The sequence below is a fragment of the Myxocyprinus asiaticus genome, chromosome 2 (assembly GCF_019703515.2).
Source record: "Myxocyprinus asiaticus isolate MX2 ecotype Aquarium Trade chromosome 2, UBuf_Myxa_2, whole genome shotgun sequence".
Taxonomy (NCBI): Eukaryota; Metazoa; Chordata; class Actinopteri; order Cypriniformes; family Catostomidae; genus Myxocyprinus; species Myxocyprinus asiaticus.
In genome coordinates this window covers 30,034,307-30,052,698 of record NC_059345.1, presented here as the reverse complement: position 1 = coordinate 30,052,698, position 18,392 = coordinate 30,034,307, and the positions used below count along the sequence as shown (strand labels likewise).

Genomic DNA, 18,392 nt, shown 5'->3' with positions numbered 1-18,392 from the left:
ACGGTCCAGTGCATATTTCGTTAGGCTATAAAAGACACAACAGGCTTAAGCGTTTGTGTTTATGTGAATCTACGATCCCCACCCTTCAAATCACACTTGTTTGTTGGTGTTATGACACACGCAGATGAAACCTCAGCGGATTCCTGCTATTTGTTTTTAAAGTTCTGACCAAGATCTATAGGCCGATCAGCCGATATGTGTTTTAATTCAGCCGAGTCATAAACTGGTGTAGACCTATACTTAAAAATCTAGATACCTTTAAAAAGTGTCCTATTTTGTCATATTAGATAGCTAATTTATGAGGGCTATTATACCGCATAGACTATTAAGAAATACGCTAAATAGATGTAGCCTACGTTTTTGGTACTTTCCAGTTAAAAACAAACAAAAAAAAACACTAAAAGCAACTTTGAAACGTAAAAACAACTACGTTTTCTCCATAGAATAAAGTTATTATTTTTCATAATAATAATCATTTACGTAGCCTATTATTAGGTCTGTATCTGAACTTAATTCTCCACCTCTCAGTTTCTCTGTGCTAAGTTAAATATTTGATAAGTGTAAACACATTTTAAATTATCACAAATGTAAATAATAAAAAAAAAGTTTGTCTGAGCTTATTTATTTTTTTGCGAATTGAAGTGACAATAAATAACAATAACTTAATTTTGTTCATAGACTCAAATGGTCTGCCATTACATTTCACAACGAACAAAAAAAATCCCATCTTCTGAAAGTGAGTCTTTCGAAAAGATATTTTTACAAAAACAGATACAACGGTCATAACGAATAACGAATATCCATTTCGAGTGAATATGGTCCCTCATTTCAGGTACGTCTTCAATGCAGAATTTCAGTTTGTATCATTTTACTTCCAGACCCATCATGGATTCGGTGACGTATTTCGGGGGTGAAAATGGTTTCCTCTGTTCTCGGTGCAGTTTGCTGAAACACGTCTGATGGAGCTGTCCGGTGAAAGTAATGGAATTTCCCCCGCCCGTGATGAGTTGGTCTCATGAAGGGTATGGAGAGCATGATTTGCCAACAGACGAGCAGTCGTTCTCACGTCTCCGGGCTCGGTATCATACTGTTCGGTGTGTCCGGTAACTGAGATGAAAGAGAGTTCACGTCGCTGCCCGATGAGTTTCCTAAAGAGCCCGATTCCGAAAAAGAGACCTGAAAGTAAGAGGCAAAGGTCATTAAATAAATACATAAAATACGAAATTATTAGTTGACTATTATTATTATTATTATTATTATTATTATTAACAATAATGAGAATGATCATAATTATAAGTATTATTATATAATAATACAAATGAAACTACAGTTGGCCTACAGAACCGTTTAAGAACCGGTGAGTTTATAATAGTGTGCAGACATAAAAAGAGAACATGTCATATGTGACATGTGACTGTTTTTGTTTGTTGTTGTTGTTGTTGTTGTTGTTGTTGTTGTTGTGGGTGGGGTTTCACTCACCAGCTGTTGAAAGGCAGGTTGATCTAATTCACTCTGGAGTGCAAATTCGCTGAGAGCTTTCCATGGTGGTTGATAAGCCTGTACTTCCACTGGGTGTCCTGGCAGTGAAGGATTATGTCTTATCGGACTGCCTGCAACCAGCGCAGTGCCCGTCATACCCTGCAGATTCTGAACCAAAATCCCTGCATTGAATCTTTTGATGAATGCATCTTTTCTAAATAAAAGAAAACTAATCATATACATCAGGCAATTCTTTAAAACTAGAAGACATAGTAGGAGTCTCTGATTTACCTCTAGTCTACATATTGAATTACAGGCCAAAATAAAATAATTTCAGATTATATCAAAGATCACTCGAAGATGTACTGCTCAAAGTCTTTTTCAAACATGGTAATTAACAATCGGAAATGCATTAAGAGACACTTACAGTCTTATCGCCATGTTGCTGGTGTAACTGTTTCATGAGGATAGATCTCTTCTTGTCCTTGCAGCGCTTGTTTTGGAACCACACTCGAATGACTCGCGGACTCAAGCCCGTCATCTCCACCAGCTGCTCCTTCATGAGCGCATCTGGACGCGGGTTTGCATTGTAGCACGTCCGTAAAGTGTGCAGCTGCTTTTCGTTCAACACTGTCCTTACACGAGTGGTCTTCTCTGATTGCTTGTGCACGTGGTTCCGATGCGGGGTCTGTCGGACCGACACCGGGTCAGCTGAACAAATACATAGAAAAGAAAGAAAGAATTCAGTTTGGCGACAATGCAGTGCATAATAAGAATGGAAATAATGTTGTTATTAGCAGTGTTGGATGTAATGCATTACTAAGTAATTAATTACTGTAATTAAATTACTTTTTCATTGGGAAAAAGTAAAGTAAGGGATTACTCTTAATTTTTCAGTAATTTAATTACAGTTACTTCTGATGTTATTGTGTTAAATACTGTATAGACTATAGAACAATTCTATATAAAACAATAGTGAATTTCAAATAGAAATGTAACGTCTAATGTTAAAATGTATGTTTTCTAATTTAACGTAGCCCCTTAAATTCTTTGGCCAGTTCATGAATAATTATTATTTGAAAGAATTAAAAGAACAATTTCATGTCTATCCTTGTTTTTTCCATCTGGTTGAGGTTGATAAGGGTTTTTAGAAAGAAATTAGTAATAAGTAATCCAATTAATTTTCAGACAGAGTAATTAGTACAGTAATCTAATTACACTGTAGAAGATGTAATTAGTAGTTAGTAATTAACTACTTTTTTAGAGTAACTTACCCAACACTGGTTATTAGCCTATTATAAACAGCCATTTAATCATTTATAGCCTATATAACAATTGTGCTCTAAAATGTATTTACAAATCGTGGTTATTAGAGAAGAACAATTTAGATAATTGGACCTGCAACTTTAACTCTGATCTTGGATGGATGGATGGATATTTATCATATTCACAATTATAAAGACCATTTTACTGTCTTTACTGTAGCGCTCAGGTCCTGCCGCTCAAGCTTATCAGTCCTTGACTAAACAAAGTTATCAAGTCGCTCAACTTGTAATTAGCTATTATGTAACAACATTACACTATGCCTCCCACAGTAATTACTTAGCCTACCGGATCAGTTTAGCCTATGTCTTGCTGAGGGCCATCGGTTCCAAAATAACAACGTTAAATAGGTGTCAAAAAACTATTTCGTACCAATTTTAATCGAATAACGTTGTGTTAAAACTTTACGACTTGGTTTCTTAAAGCCAAATAATGCTAGTTACCTGCCATGTGTAAAGCTCTGCTGTGGATGTTTCCCGGACTAAGTGGGCTTCCACCTGATCCGCGCTCCAGAGAAAGACAATGATCTGCTCGACACAGCAGTTCCTCGTTCCGGACAGAGAACTCATCCCCGGGCAAAAGCTGCCGACTACACACCGAGCAGCGAAAACATTCGATGTGATAAACACTGTCCCGAGCTCTCATGACCAAATCACTGCTGCTAAAGCCCAAACTGCATTTTGCGCATTTTATACCGAACAATCTGTTGAATGTTAAAAATAAATGTATTTAGATTCATTGTGCATTGGCAAACCTAGATAAATATCTAGTGGTTAGCCCACAGTTAAGGCATTATAAATATAGTTTGACATTCATAAAAAAATAAATAAAAAAAAAATAAAAAACATTAAAGTATTTTATTGAGTATTTGGTAGTCTGCTTATTTATGTGCAGCAAATGGGGCATGCTTATTCCACATTAAATCAAGTGAAAAAAGAAACCTACCTTACATAATCTCTCTTGCAGTAAGTTTTCCCATCTCGTACAAAGCAAGTGCATGTCTCATCCAGGTATTGGTTGCACTCCACACATTTCAGGCAGGCTGCGTGCCACTCCAGGTCGGGGGAGACCCGCAGGATGTACTGGTCATGAATCTGACTGCCACAGCCAACACACATCGCAAGTCCGGACTTCTCTGTGCATTATAAAAACACAGGAATGTTTTGTGTTGTTAGAGGTTAATGAAGGGTCGATGACATGTTCAAGTGTTTAAGAACAATCTTTACAAAATATTTTAGCATATATTAGGGTTTTCAAACATTTAGGCTACACTGGGCTAGTGCAAAGTATTAGACATTATTCTTAAAAGAACAGATACCAACGGAAGCCCCGAGAAAATCCGGTATTTAAAGATAGCCCAATATTTTTTATAACCCTTTTTAAAGGGCAAGCAAATTTCACCATCCTGCGCGTTAAATAGCTATTAAATGTTTAGCTGCTCTTAGGGGGGAAAGTCACATATGCCTTATTTAACAGATTTTATTATGGAAATACTTACTTTTGGAATGATCCCCCATATCACCCAAAAAAGAAGAGTTGAATATTATATCCACCATACAGGTTGGCTAAGGAGCAGACTGCGTGTAGAAATGGAAAGAGAGAAAAGGTGCTGCCCGCTCCCGGCTGCCCTGCAACTTTAGTCCAGAGTGAAGAGGGATGGAGAGGGGGGTGAACGAAGGAAGATGGGCTGAGAGCGCTGTCTGCCATACGAGATGTGACGTCAGGCGTAAATCCGACATAAGATTCGTCTGTAGGGGGCAACAAGTCACAATACACCCAGTATTGATTCACATCATTAGACACGATCAAATAACGAGGTGTATTGTTTCAGAATAATCTGACAACATCTTAATTTGTAGCTCACAACTGCAAGGTTGGCTGTGGGGAGTCACACATATAGAGGCCTTAATGTGTGAAAATCAAGACCTTTTTAACATTTGGGGTGTGTCAGAAATTGGGATATTTCATGGGTTCCTGGATTCACACCTTTAGGGGGAGTGACAGATTCATTTTTCCAAGTGGCTCATTACGCGCTCGTTAGGTCAATCTGAAGCACTAACAGGGTGACACCTACTGGTATGAAAGCTAAACCACAAAGTCGAAAGCATCGATTATCATTTAAAAAAAAAAAAAAAAAGCCTATTACAATATCTAAAAAGGTACAGGATGAGAGGGCAGGTTGCAGTATTGTGTAAAAATTAATTGTATTTTTAGCACAACATTATTCAAATTTCAACATTAAAGCCGTCGACATTTCAAACTGTTTCATTCAACATTTTACTTCCATATTTAAAAAAATAACTTTTAACTTATTCATTTATTTGTCATTTTACCTTATCTCTTCACAATAAGAGAAAATCTCTGCTGCCAGCTTAATGTCATTAAATTACGTGGTGTGCTCCTGGCTGAATGTAGGCATGGGCAGGGATGGGCCCACCCAATCAAACATTTTGGAAACATAATTTTAAATAAAATAAAATAATAATTATATATATATATATATATATATATATATATATATATATATATATATATATATATATATATATATATATATATATTGTTTCCAATTTGTGCATTTGTTAAAAGCAATATGGGGGCGGGCTGTGTTTTGCAAACATTAAAGGTGGGCTGTAGACTGCCCAACCAATCACAAAACAGCACAGGAAATGTGTAGTGTTTTTCTATTTTTGTCATTGGCCGAAAGCAGCGACACACTCAAGAAGCGGCTGCTGCAAACCGAGACATCACGCGAGCGAGAACGGTAATAAGTGATATATATATATATATATATATATGCATGTGATTTAATAACCATAAAGAAGCCTGCTGCTGTCTCAGTGTGCAGTGACCATGTGGCTGCTGTTAATGTAGGGTACCACAGGCTACCTCTTATCAAATATCTCCCTGACTCCCTCTCCCTCCACATCAGCTCCATGTTTGTGAAATACTGGACCTGAATTATAAAGTAGAGGTCTGCGCGGGGATGGATTTTCAGACCAGCTCCCGCGAGATTATGTCCCACTCCCGCCAAAAAAAAAAAAAGTAATATTTTGTCCTGCTCTCACCCGCAGGTAGTGGTCTGCGCAAATGTTTCAGTCCCGGTCCCCTAAGATTCTGTCCTGCTCCGGTATCAAGCTTTTTTCTTATTCTTCTTTTACTTTTTTTTTTTTTACAATTCTCACCCGAAAAAAAAAAAACTGGAAAGAGAGAGAAAAAAACACGTTTTGTTGTCACTCTAACATTGCCAAATATCTGATTGACCTTTGGTTGTTTTCAAGGTTTTGTTTGTACATTTCTTTAATAAAGCGTTAACATCCACATCACTGTCCACCGCATGAAGCACAACATCAGGAGAGAACATCTATTTTGTTATTTAGATATTTATATTTTGCGGGAGTCCCGCGAGTCATTTCTTTCTCCCGCTCCCGCGCACACATCATCCTGCGCCGCACTCTGTTGCGGGTCCCGTTGTGTTTTGCGGGACGTGTGCTTCTGTTTCCTCTGTTGTTAATTCGGTGTCGATAAGAGATGCTGTCTGTCTCCTCGTGTCTTACATCTCTTTCATATACACATTTTTACAGTGCTGAGAAAGTTTGTTGTTTATTGTTTGTCATTGCGCTTTAATCTACTCTGTTTGCCATGAAAATAACCTTTGGTGCTTACATGACATTACTTTTCATCCTTCCATCCAAATTCCTGTATTCCTTAACTGACTTTACACATATGGTTTCACTGGTAAAATATCAATACCCTTATACCCTTAAGGCCATACTCATTAACTAACACTGAAACTGAGAAAAATGGCATGAATTATTTTGATGTGGATTTTGTTACTGCATTTTCACACAAAGGTTACTCTGAATTTTAGCAGACGAGACAAACTCGTCTGTCACCGGACAGATCATAAGAGACCTGTTTCATTCATAACATATTTTGCGTTTTGGATCATTGCTTATTACATTTCTGTCAAACAGAAAGAATCGTCATCATTTAATATTATATAATGACTTCTTTAAGCAGTTCCCATCTGTTTCAAATTTTAGGTTCTTAATCTTGATCTATTTAATATATTTCCTTTCACTTCATCCTTATTATTTCTCTCCACTCCATCCCTGCATTCGTGGGGACTCTGATTTGTCTTTGTAATTTGTATTAAGGCTGAAAGTTGTCAGGGTCCACTTCAATCAAAATTATGATTATATACAATGTTTATCAGTTTATTTATTTCAATATATTTTTTAATGTGGGGAATAAGTGTAAAATATAGTTATATTGGGCGTTATGATCTTGACAATTAGCTACGCCATGTCACGCCAATTAAAGACATTAAATTAGTAGTCTGAGTAATACGAAATAAACAAAACCAAAGATATAGAGAATTTCAACAGAGCAATGATGTCCGTCACTGTAATCCTGTATTCCAACCAAAAGAGGCGCAGCATTGAGCCCCGTAATGATCCAAAACGGATACAGTCACAATTATTTAAATGCATTTAATTTGAACCACTTTAATTAATATCTTTGAAGATGAGCTTTAATATTGTCTTATACCAAAGCCATTGTTTTTCAATTAAATTTCGATATTTAATACGTTTAATGAGCCTATATTTAATATTCAGACGAAATGTCGTGCACAATGACCTTATTTTATTTTTTAAATGTTTTTATTTATTTATTTTGTTTTTTGGTTTGGGTGGTTTACGAGGACTTTTTTTTAGGTTACAAACTGGTAATTACAAGGGTATTGTGCTATAAATGTGGTTTATGACATTTCTAATGTCCCCATAATTCAAATCACTTAAAAAAAACATACTAAAGGATGTTTTTTGATAATGTAAAAATGCAGAAAGTTTTTTGTGAGGGTTAGGTTTAGGGGTAGGGTTAGGGGATAGAATCTATAGTTCGTACAGTATAAAAATCATTAGGTGTGATTGTGCAAAACCCCTAACCACTGATGTGATGTACACTTTTTAATTCAAAAATATTTCTCTGGATGGGGTTATTTAACATACAAATTATTAAACAATTGTTCTGACAATCACAAATGATAATTAATAAATTGTATAAAACAACCTATAAACACCCAAACCTGACATTTATGAAAAATAACCTAACCTTAAGAACACATTTGTCCTTTTAGTAAAAATATACCTCAATAATTGCTGAACTTGGCCTTAATGTACTGTATGCCGGTGTGAGATTCTGTTCCCTTGTTAAACCCAGATGTCCAAAAATGTTTAGACACTTTTTGTTTTGAGCTAGGTGTTTAAAAACAACATAGATATCTACTGCTAGATAAAGAATTTATTGTATTGGACTTGTACCTTAAAAACATATAGCTTCTGATATATAATCCTTGCTACAATTTCCAACTTGCTAAAAACTCTCTCTAAGGATATAGATATGAATATAGCAGCATCTGACTGAGAGTGACCATTCAGAACCGATCATAAGAGATTCCACTGTCCTCTCTATAACTTATTGTTCTTATCATCTTTGTTTTTGTTTTGTTTTTTATAGAGAGAGAGAGAGAGGAGAGAACTTTCAACATCTGTATGACTGCTCACAAATAGAACAATTGTAGTATAAGGTGCTACTGGTACTGTTTTCACTGTGGCCGAGAATCTTATGGATTATGATGCTGGTTTTGTTCCCAGTGACATGCAGGTCAATCAAAATGGCAAGCCTGGTGAAGTTCTTTTCTTGCACCATTTTTCATCTTTCTTTTTGTTTTATGCAAGTGCACAGGGTAAGAAATGAAGTTATATTATCTAGAGCTAAGACACATTTTTACAAAATTGAATCAAAATATCCTGTTTCTCTCTCCTAAATTCTTAAACTGCATTGAACATGCTTGTGTGTGTTTATTTGTGCATGCATCTACAGTATGTAAACATTATGAGCATTTCAAATCATTACTCATGTAACCTCCTGTGCAATGGGAATACCACAGCATAACAAACAAACATGCAGATACCAAAAACAACACATGCCTGTTCACAGATTACTTGCTACACCATAGCCCACTCTAAATGGTGCTTTCATTATTTCATTATTTCGGAACCATTTGATCCATGGTCCCATCCAATGGGGACAGGCCAGCTGTCAGGGGTCTGCATTAGCAGAGTTTAAGTGTAGCTAATGGCAGCTTTAAGGCCTAAATTATTTACCACTCTCATCAGAAATGAGACTTAAAGTGCTGTGTGTCCAGCCAGCCCCAGAACAGCTACATGTGCCAAAAGCCCAAAATCACAGTCAGGATCCAGCACACACATTTTAAAATGGAAATAAATAAATGACACTGAGAACATATATAGCAATTATTATTATTCATTATTTAAAGGTCCCTCATTCCTGTTCATTTTTTCATTTTATTATCAAACTGGAAAAACTGTTCTCCTTTATACAAATGAGAGGTGGGGGAAGAGACGAACGGTCCGAAGTGATCGTGGAAGATTTTGGCAGCAACTCAAGATAAGAATGGTGGAAAAAAAATCAGGTCCTCATGCACGCTTCTCTAAAAGTAGAATCATGTTGCTTATATATAATTCAGCATACGTCTGATTTAATGTAGCATCCACATAATAATTAGTATTAATTTTTGATTGCCGCCTCTGGGCATTTCTGCAATGTTGGTGGAGGAAGGAATGCCATTATTATCATAACAGTGTTGCTGTCAGTCTGGCCTTTTATTTTACAAATGCTGCGCTTGTATCTCTGTCCCTGCTAGCACAGAGCAGCACTTGCACATTCATTAGGAACTGTTACAAATATGTCTGTCACACTAATGAAAGTAACAGATCCTCTGTGTACTGCCATGAGACAGTGTGCTTTCGTTCCTGCCTAGAGCTTCCTTTGAATTTGTCCAGTTCTTTTCAGCACATCATCCAGGGGTAATTCCCAAGATCGTTTCATATGTAAGTGTTGAATCTGTACAGAATCACAAACTATTTTCATGTAATTACCATTTGACTCTTTTTGACTCTTTGAATACTTTGGCATTTTATTAAAAGAAGTTGGATTGGCAATAAGAGGATTTTTGGTTTTGTTTTCCAGTGCAAAAAAGAAAAGCAAAAACATTTCAGTAATTCATCATGTTACACTAAAGCTTAATATTCTGTCATTCTGACTTCATTGTGGATTTCTTTAACTTCCTGATCACTGAGGGCTGTGTCATTTTCACAGTTGTGTTTTTAAACACATTTTGTTTCCCTTAGAAGGCTTTGTTTCAGAATGGTGACATTGAGGTGAGTTCTTTAAAATATAAGTCTTTTTAACACATACAGCCCTTTCCAGACAATTAACGCCTTGTTTGCATATACACTCACTGAGCACTTTATTAGGAACACCTGCACACCTACTTATTCTTGTGATTATTTAATCAGCCAATCGTGTGGCAGCAGTGCAATGCATAAAATCATGCAGATACGGGTCAGGAGCTTCAGTTAATGTTCACATCAACCATCAGAATGAGGAAAAATGTGATCTCAGTGATTTCGACCGTGGCATGATTGTTGGTGCCAGATGGGCTTGATTGAGTATTTCTGTAACTGCTGATCTTCTGGGATTTTCATGCACAACAGTTTAGAGTTTACTCAGAATGTTGCCAAAAACAAAAAACATCCAGTGAGTGGCAGTTCTGCAGACAGAAATGCCTTGTTGATGAGAGAAATCAACAGAGAATGGCCAGACTGGTTCAAGCTGACAGAAAGGCTACAGTAACTCAGATAACCACTCTGTACAATTGTAGTGAGCAGAATAGCATCTCAGAATGCACAACACGGCGAACATTGAGATGGATGGCTACAACAGCTGAAGACCAGTGTAGAGTGTAGAGGCCATGCTTCAACATGATTCATTGGGAAAGAGTGGTAAATCAGCTCTGGCAATTTCCCGGAATGAGAAGTTTAAAATTAACGCCTGTGACCTGGAAGTAAAAATTGTCATAAAATTGGATGAAACTAAACTAAAGCACTTCTCTTTATCATAGAGGATGAAGGGTTTTGTCGACATCTTACAGAAAAAGTGATTAAGTTGCTTATGATAAACAAATTATACCAGGTCCAAAAACCAGGTGATCAGCTGAACAGCTTGACATTTCTGTGATGTCAGCAAATGAGTGTGATGTGTGAATAGCAGATGTGATACATTTCAAGAATTCTGTAGGCAATCTGGCATTTTTATTGCAATTTAACAGTTTCATGCATGAAAGTGGCTATTATGTGATATTATTATTATTGTGAAAATGTATGGCTCACTTTATACCATTACTTTTGCCATATTGTAATTGCAGTATGCATTGACTTTTGAAATGAGTAGTTTCAGATCTGAGGGTTAATTTTAACCTCAGGATAATCAGACCCTTCTGCCTGAATACGCTGCACAGCTTTTGGTCCAAGCTCTTGTCCAATCTTGAAATGACTACTCCAGTGCTCCATTGGCCGGCCTTAGCATGATTAAATTCTGGAAAGCGGCAGTGTGTCTGTTTTTCAGTCGACAAAAAGGGCCCTTTCCGCACCTTTCTTGGTGTCACTTCACTAGCTACTTGTAGATGCCTGCATCACACTGCTACTGCTTGACTATGTTCCCTCCTGTCCTCTGCAATCAGAGAGTGAGTGGCACCTGGTAGTTCCATTGCAATGAGGAACAAATAACTTTCCAGAATATTCACTTTCTCTGTATCTCTGTGGTGGAACAAGCTTCTAATCACCACATGATCTGCTGAGAAACCTTCAACCTTCAAGAAACAGCTGAAGACACACCTTTTGTGAGCACTTAATCTAACAAACATAAACAAAGGCACCTCCTGAAAAATTATTCTTATTCTCTACTTTTCTGCATTCTTTTTCTCTTGCATTAGTACTGTTCTAGCTCTTAAAAGTTGGCGTTGCAATACTGCACTTTTTGTTGTCTCTTGTATAATACATTTCTTGTGCTGTTCCTCATTTGTAAGTTACTTTGGATAAAATTGTCTATTAAATGATTAAATGTAAATTTAACCTCTAGAGTGGTCTGACAGATTTTTAGTAAATATTCTGTTCATTAGGAGCCTGCATGGTTCATTGCAGTGTTGTGGAAGGTACTTTGAAAATGTGGCTTCCAAAGCTACAAGCTACTCATACAGCCAAGTATGTACAACTGAGTCAAAACCTTTTGATATACAGCAGCAATTAACTAAGATAGTGTCCCTTTAAGGCTGCGCAGGGGCTCGGGTTAATTAGTGGTCAATTCTTGTATGTAATGCAAGCAGTGATAATGTTTTTGTGTTTATAGCTATAGTTAGGTTTGTATTAGGCTTGGTTAGGATTCCAGTTGTTTAATGATGTGCTGTGTGTAGCAAGTGTGCAGAGTGCTCATGTTTTCACACCTGGGTGAGTGGTGTGTGTATATCTCTATGTGGCCATTTCTGCTTCAGGTACCCATGGGACTAGTGGGCAGACAGGCGGTGTGAGCATGGCTATTTTATCCTCTCTCTTCTGTTACATGCAAGTGTTTTAGCAGCACCATGGGGCCAGAAGATGAACAGATGATCACTGCCCTCTTCACTGCCTTACATCCAGTAGACTGCACAGCAACAACCTCTCTGGGAAAACTGACCAACCAGGGGCAAACTGCCAGGCCATTTGTCCTCTTCTTCACTCAGATATACATATATTTTTAAACCAGGGTGGGGGAAGTCAGCAGAGTTTGTGCAGAAGAAAGTTGCCAAAGCTGTTCGCCAGTAGCTAGGGACTAAAGGCCTGGTGGGGAGGAGAGCAGCTCTCACTCTGGATTATACGTCTTGGCTTTTAACGGCATGTTCACAAATTGATGCTGGGCTCCTCAGGGGCTGCAGCAGGAGCATTAAATGGCACTGAAATATTCATATGTGAGTGCATTTAGCTGAGCGCAGCTGATGGGCGCCTCCCAGGAGAGGCCACAGGGAAGTGCTGCTGGGCTCTGATCCATGTGCCCTGTGTATGGGTGGGGGCAGTATCTACAGCCACAGATTTGGTTGGGTTGGAGCTCTCTAAGAATCCATGAAGGCATGATCAGTCAAGTTCAAACTTTTTTCATGTGTGTGTCACTTTATACTTGTGACACAGTTTGTATGCATTCTCTTCAGAAGTTTATTACTGGGGTACTTAAAATGTAACACTCCATAAAAGAAAATTAATAACTGAATACTTTTATGATTAGCATTTAGCTGCTTAACAGAATAGTTTTCAGAAAAACAGATGAACCCCAGCTGCACAAATTTGGCTTCAAGATACTCTTATCTGCAGCTAAGTAGGAGAAGTGGTACTTTTTCCACTGTCTGTTTGTCTGCACCAGTTCCATAGTGGAACAGGCATACTGTATAGGAGCCATGCAGAATCTGTCTGGAATGAAAGTTAATGATGTTAAAATCTAATGTTAATACGATTAAAATATGATTTAAATAGCTTTATCATCAGAATTTATCATTTCATAATGAAATGAATAATTAGCAAAAGTGAATGTAGTGAATATTTCTCTATAGGTTAATTTTGGAAGTCCATTTCTGTTCAATTTAATTTCAAGTGCATTTCTATATCACATACCTTAAAGTCTTGGCTACTAAAAAGATATGAACATTTTCACTGTTAATGCCCAGGAAAACAAGTACAGTTCATTGAACACGAGTGGCATTTTGTTACACTTTTGGGGGTAAGTTGTCACAGTGGAACTTGCCAGTTTAAGAGTCTATTATTGGCTTTTCAGTGACATTTAAACATTAAAACAAAAATAAAAACAGCACAAATGTACAGAGTAGATATAAACTGTATTAATTTATGGCATTTAAAAATTGTGTGACAACTTGCCCCAAATTTCCTTTATGAAAAACACCCTTGTCTTAAGAACACAGTTCAACTGTTTGTTTAAAATCTACCTATATGCTAATATCCCCCTGCCTGAATATAAGCTAGTTTTTTTATTGTGTCCACTTCCAGCAAGAATTTGATATTGAAATCCTATTTTGGAGCACAGAGTTCACAAATTAATTCAAATGTAATTTAATTTTTAACTAAATGTTTCATTGTTAGAGAACACAAACCCTTATTGAGATAAAGCCCCTGTCTTCCCTATACTAATAAAAAATTATTAGCAGTGTAGCCAGTTTTCAAATTATGTTTCTGACAGTGCATAATATTATTAAATAATATTGTGGACAGTATATAGATTCCTAAAGATGTCATTAAACTTCACCAAACATAAAAACTCACTAGTTATCCCCACAATGTCCTACACTGTTTCAGCTATTCATCTGCTTCCATAGCCCTGTGTGGCTGAATTCAACCTTCTTCATATGTTCCTCACACTGAAACCAACTTTCCTAGTCTACCAGCTCTGCTCTGTTTGACTGACCCACTTCTTGAACAGAAAGTGGAGGATAAAATCCTGCTCCACCCAGCGGAAATCTTTAATGTAAATGCAAAATGTAAAAACTCCTCTGTAGCCATGGTAACAGTCTCTGGAGTAGATGTCTTCTACCGAGCAATTTCACTTCGCTGGGATGTGATGCACTTAAGAAGAATGTTTTAAAAAGGAAACCTGAGAAGGTTTTTAAAATATGATGTATAATTTATTTGCATTTTTCTTCTGGCTCAGATCTCTTTGAAAGACTGGTTGGGATTTGATTGGATGTGGTGGCCATTTGACTACTTTGTGCTCTCTGTGCTGTGCATTAATATTCTCGTCCAGGTAACTTTTGTATTGATTTTGCTATGAATTCAGATTTTCAATACTATACAAAATGTAGCAAATTAACTGACAACTTTTATTATTTAGGGCTCTATTTTAAGAGCGCTAGCCCTGAGCACAGCTACTGTAAGTCTAGGCGCAAGTGGGTTTGGCGAAATTGCTCGCGCAAAGTGCTAATGAGCTGGGTCAAGTGCAATATCATTCTGAGGTTTTCTCTGCCACGTCAGCATCCTATTATTTAGTCCATTCCATGACACACACCAGTGATATACACAAAGACAGTACATTCAGTTTGTAGTGTAAATGAACTGTATGCAATGAATTAGAAGAATAGAAATTTTGACTTACATTCTTTTGTCCATTAACTGCTTCCTTGTTGAATGTCAGGCTTCTGTGAAAGTGACACGCTTCTTTGATACGCATGGGAAATGTGGTTCTCTTCAGGATTTGGATTTACACTACATTAAATTATAGAGAATGTAAGTATTATTAATAATTTTCATCTACTGACACACAAATTATGGCTAGTAGCCTATTGACAGTGATTATATTGGAACGTACTTCACTTTTATGGGTCGATTTTGATTTAAAAAAATGTAATTCTTTTATTGAAGCCAAAAAAAATTAAACCAAAAATATTTCTCAATTCAAATTACACTTCAAACTGAATGAAAATACAATAAAAATAACGAAGTAGTCGAAAACAATCATACCGAATCCAAACATTTAACTTTCTCTAACTTCTTCTACCGGCCCCTTTTGCGTGACTTAAAAATCACTCTACGACAACAGGTGGGAAAATACCAATTTAAATTACTTCATAAATACAGTTGTAAATATAAACATAATAGTAATTGAAAAATAATCAATGACCTATAGATAGATTAAAACAAATCTCATAAATATTTTTTTCATGAAACGGCTACAACAGTGATCTACATGGACATAATTTGATGTTCCACTACATTTTCAGAGTTTGGATGTGAATCCAAACTGCAAATGCAGGAACTGCTATTTTTTAGGAAAATGGCAAATTGCACTTTGCACCACTTCATTTACATACAATACACCCATTTTGCGTGCCTACACCCACAGATAGCGCAAACACTCCCAACCATGTCCACTTGCGCTTTGCGCTGGCACAAAAATTGCACTTACAATTAGCGTTGTCACGAAAATTGTATAAGACATTGCGCACTGTCATAGCGCTGCGCTTTGCGCACTCACACAAATAAAGCCTTTAGTCTTTTCAAACATCAGATCATATTTGTCATATATGTGGTTTTCATTTGGGTTATTTTAAGAACTTTGACAAGTGTGGTTTTATAGTACAGTATAATACAGATAGATATATTTGCTAAGTTTATGGGAATCACTCATGTAATTCATAAAATGATAATTCATGACTGCATTTAAACTTGTTGTCTTTTTCCATGTATGATCTGGTCACTACTGACAGATTCAATATGAGGATCATCCTTGAGAAAATTGTATTTCAAATGAACAAAGCCTAATCCCTCCAGTTTTGGAGTAAATTATAGGCTACTTGCAGTTACACCCTGAATATTATCTTTGTAAAATAAACCGTTTAATATAGAATCTGATCTTTATTTTCTTTTAAAAAATAAATAAATAAATGCCAAAGAGACAAAGATAGGCCTAATGTAAAAGACTTTTGAAAGCGTTCTTGCCATGTTAATGTGATTAAAGTCACAGTTCAAGTGTGCTGGTTATGAAAGGTCTGAATTATTCAGCTCTGTGCCTAATGGTCAGAGCAGGAGCACTTAACTGCTTCTGATTGTAATGTCACTTATCCAACCTCATCCCTTTCATTGTTACCCCAACTTACTGTCTTTCTCCATCAGTGCCAAAAGTACCTCAGAGGTAGTTTCTGGGCCAGTTTTCTTCACTTAAGCACTTCATCAAACATAGAAGCGACCTAATATAATACAAAAATGTATAAAGAATGGGGGGCCTGGGTAGCTCAGCGAGTATTGACGCTGACTACCACCCCTGGAGTTCGCAAGTTCGAATCCCAGGGTGTGCTGAGTGACTCCAGTCAGGTCTCCTAAGCAACCAAATTGGCCTGGTTGCTAGGGAGGGTAGAGTCACATGGGGTAACCTCCTCGTGGTCACTATAATGTGGTTCGCTCTCGGTGGGGCGCGTGGTGAGTTGTGCGTGGATGCCGCAGAGAATAGCGTGAAGCCTCCACACGCACTAGGTCTCCGCGGTAACGCACTCAACAAGCCACGCGATAAGATGCACAGATTGACGGTCTCAGAGGCAACTGAGATTTGTCCTCCGCCACCCGGATTGAGGCAAGTCACTACTCCACCACAAGGACCTAGAATTGGGCATTCCAAATTGGGGAGAAAAAAAAAAAAAAATGTATAAAGAATTAATTTGATATAACTATATTATATTAAACTTTTTATTATTATTATTATTTTATTTTTTGGAAACCAATTTACCTGAAATCACATTTTAGGGTTACAATTGTGTAAAGGTTTTCATATACTGTAGTTACAAGTTGTATCTACCTACTCTCTGTTATCAATAATTGTATTTAATTTCAATTGTTATAAAACTTTAAATAATCCAGCAGTAAAATAAGCACTGACAGAGGCATTGGCATTACTGTTGCTGAATTCAAGTTTCCTTCACTGCATAAAAAGGGCATTCAGACAGATGGAAATGACAAATACAATGCAGATAACTGATTTTTATAATTGTACACAGTGTTTTTGTAGTTCCAAATGGCTACTAATAACTTTCCCTTTTCAAGAGAAACTTGAGTCTTGAAACAGTTGTGACAATAAATGCCTGTGGTTTTATTAAAGCCATGTTTGCAATGTGTGAATACTGGTGTGGTTTTAGAGTAGAGGTGGTTACAGTAATTTGCACTTTGTGGTGTCCAGAAGCACTGGGCCTGCTAAGAAAAGTTTGGCCAGTAACCACAAACACTTGAATGACCCAGAGACAGAGTTAGTCAGATGAAACATGTAGACTCTCTCCCCTGTGAATTCACAACTGTCCATTATTCCACCCAATGGTAATGTAGCTCTGCTGAATTATTGGGGCCTCGGATTCATCAGCTTGAAGTGAATTCAGTGTGCAGTTGTGTGGGGTTCCTTGCATGTAGATTTGATGGCTCTTTTTCAACTCTTTTGATGTTCAAATGGAGAGTGTCATGACTTATCATTGAGTGGTTTGTTTTTTTATTTATGGAGGCTGTATAAAAAAGCTTACATCATCATCATATTCTTTATCACATTTGTATACACATTTGTTTTTAAAATTATGTTTTTAACAGTTTTTCTTTGATAAACTTTGACCACAAGGCCACCGCTCCAACTTCTTTGCTTTAATCTTAATGAGAACACAGTTACAGTTATATTATTATGTAGATATGTAATCATAAAAAATTATAACTGGCTTTTCTCAATAGGCCTATATAATTTGTCTTGGGAATAAATATAGTATCAGTTCTAATTTACCGGCTCTTTGCACAATTAGCAACAGTCTGTCAAATTAGTGTGGCATGCTTTTAGCTTGTCTTTGTATGGCTGACTTGCTTTAAATGAACAACCTTGTGTGAATATTTGAATACATTTAATTCACAACAAAATTGTTTTGAATTAGTAATAGCTAATTAGCGTGATGCTCATTAAAGAATATCCAGAGTAAGTGGAGTGTTGTGCTTACAGTATGTTGTGACAGATCCTTGTGTGATAATAGAGCTGATTTCTTTTTCTTCAAACCATTAAGGTGGATGTGCTACTACAGAGCAAAATGTACAAATGATCCTAACATTAGTGGCAAACACTGATGGCTACTACTTTATCAAGAAATCATACAAATGTATATATATAAAAAAAGAAAA

General features: G+C 36.8%; 1 protein-coding gene across 2 annotated transcripts; it reads right to left on the bottom strand.

Moving 5' to 3' along the window:
• Positions 1 to 617: 617 nt before the first annotated feature.
• Positions 618 to 15,081, bottom strand: LOC127410130 (insulin gene enhancer protein isl-2b). Of its 2 annotated transcripts, XM_051645203.1 has the most exons (7): positions 14,857 to 15,081; positions 4,301 to 4,550; positions 3,748 to 3,937; positions 3,246 to 3,505; positions 1,907 to 2,190; positions 1,480 to 1,647; positions 618 to 1,176 (listed from the first exon to the last, which is right to left on the bottom strand). In XM_051645203.1, the coding sequence occupies exons 2-7, from the start codon at positions 4,356 to 4,358 to the stop codon at positions 1,063 to 1,065; spliced, it is 1,074 nt and encodes a 357-aa protein (XP_051501163.1). In that variant the 5' UTR covers positions 4,359 to 4,550; positions 14,857 to 15,081; the 3' UTR covers positions 618 to 1,062. The 2 variants fall into 2 exon arrangements, with proteins under 2 accessions (XP_051501163.1, XP_051501169.1); XM_051645209.1 differs by lacking the exons at positions 4,301 to 4,550; positions 14,857 to 15,081 and having other exon boundaries at positions 3,753 to 3,817.
• Positions 15,082 to 18,392: the final 3,311 nt, after the last annotated feature.

Excerpts from the sequence above, each read along its gene's own strand:
- LOC127410130 (XM_051645203.1), bottom strand. The coding sequence starts at position 4,358 with ATGGTGGATATAATATTCAACTCTTCTTTTTTGGGTGATATGGGGGAT. Across the intron at positions 3,506-3,747 it reads TGCAAGAGAGATTATGTAAG|ATTGTTCGGTATAAAATGCG; the intron begins GTAGGTTTCTTT and ends AACATTCAACAG. Across the intron at positions 2,191-3,245 it reads CAGAGCTTTACACATGGCAG|CTGACCCGGTGTCGGTCCGA; the intron begins GTAACTAGCATT and ends GTATTTGTTCAG.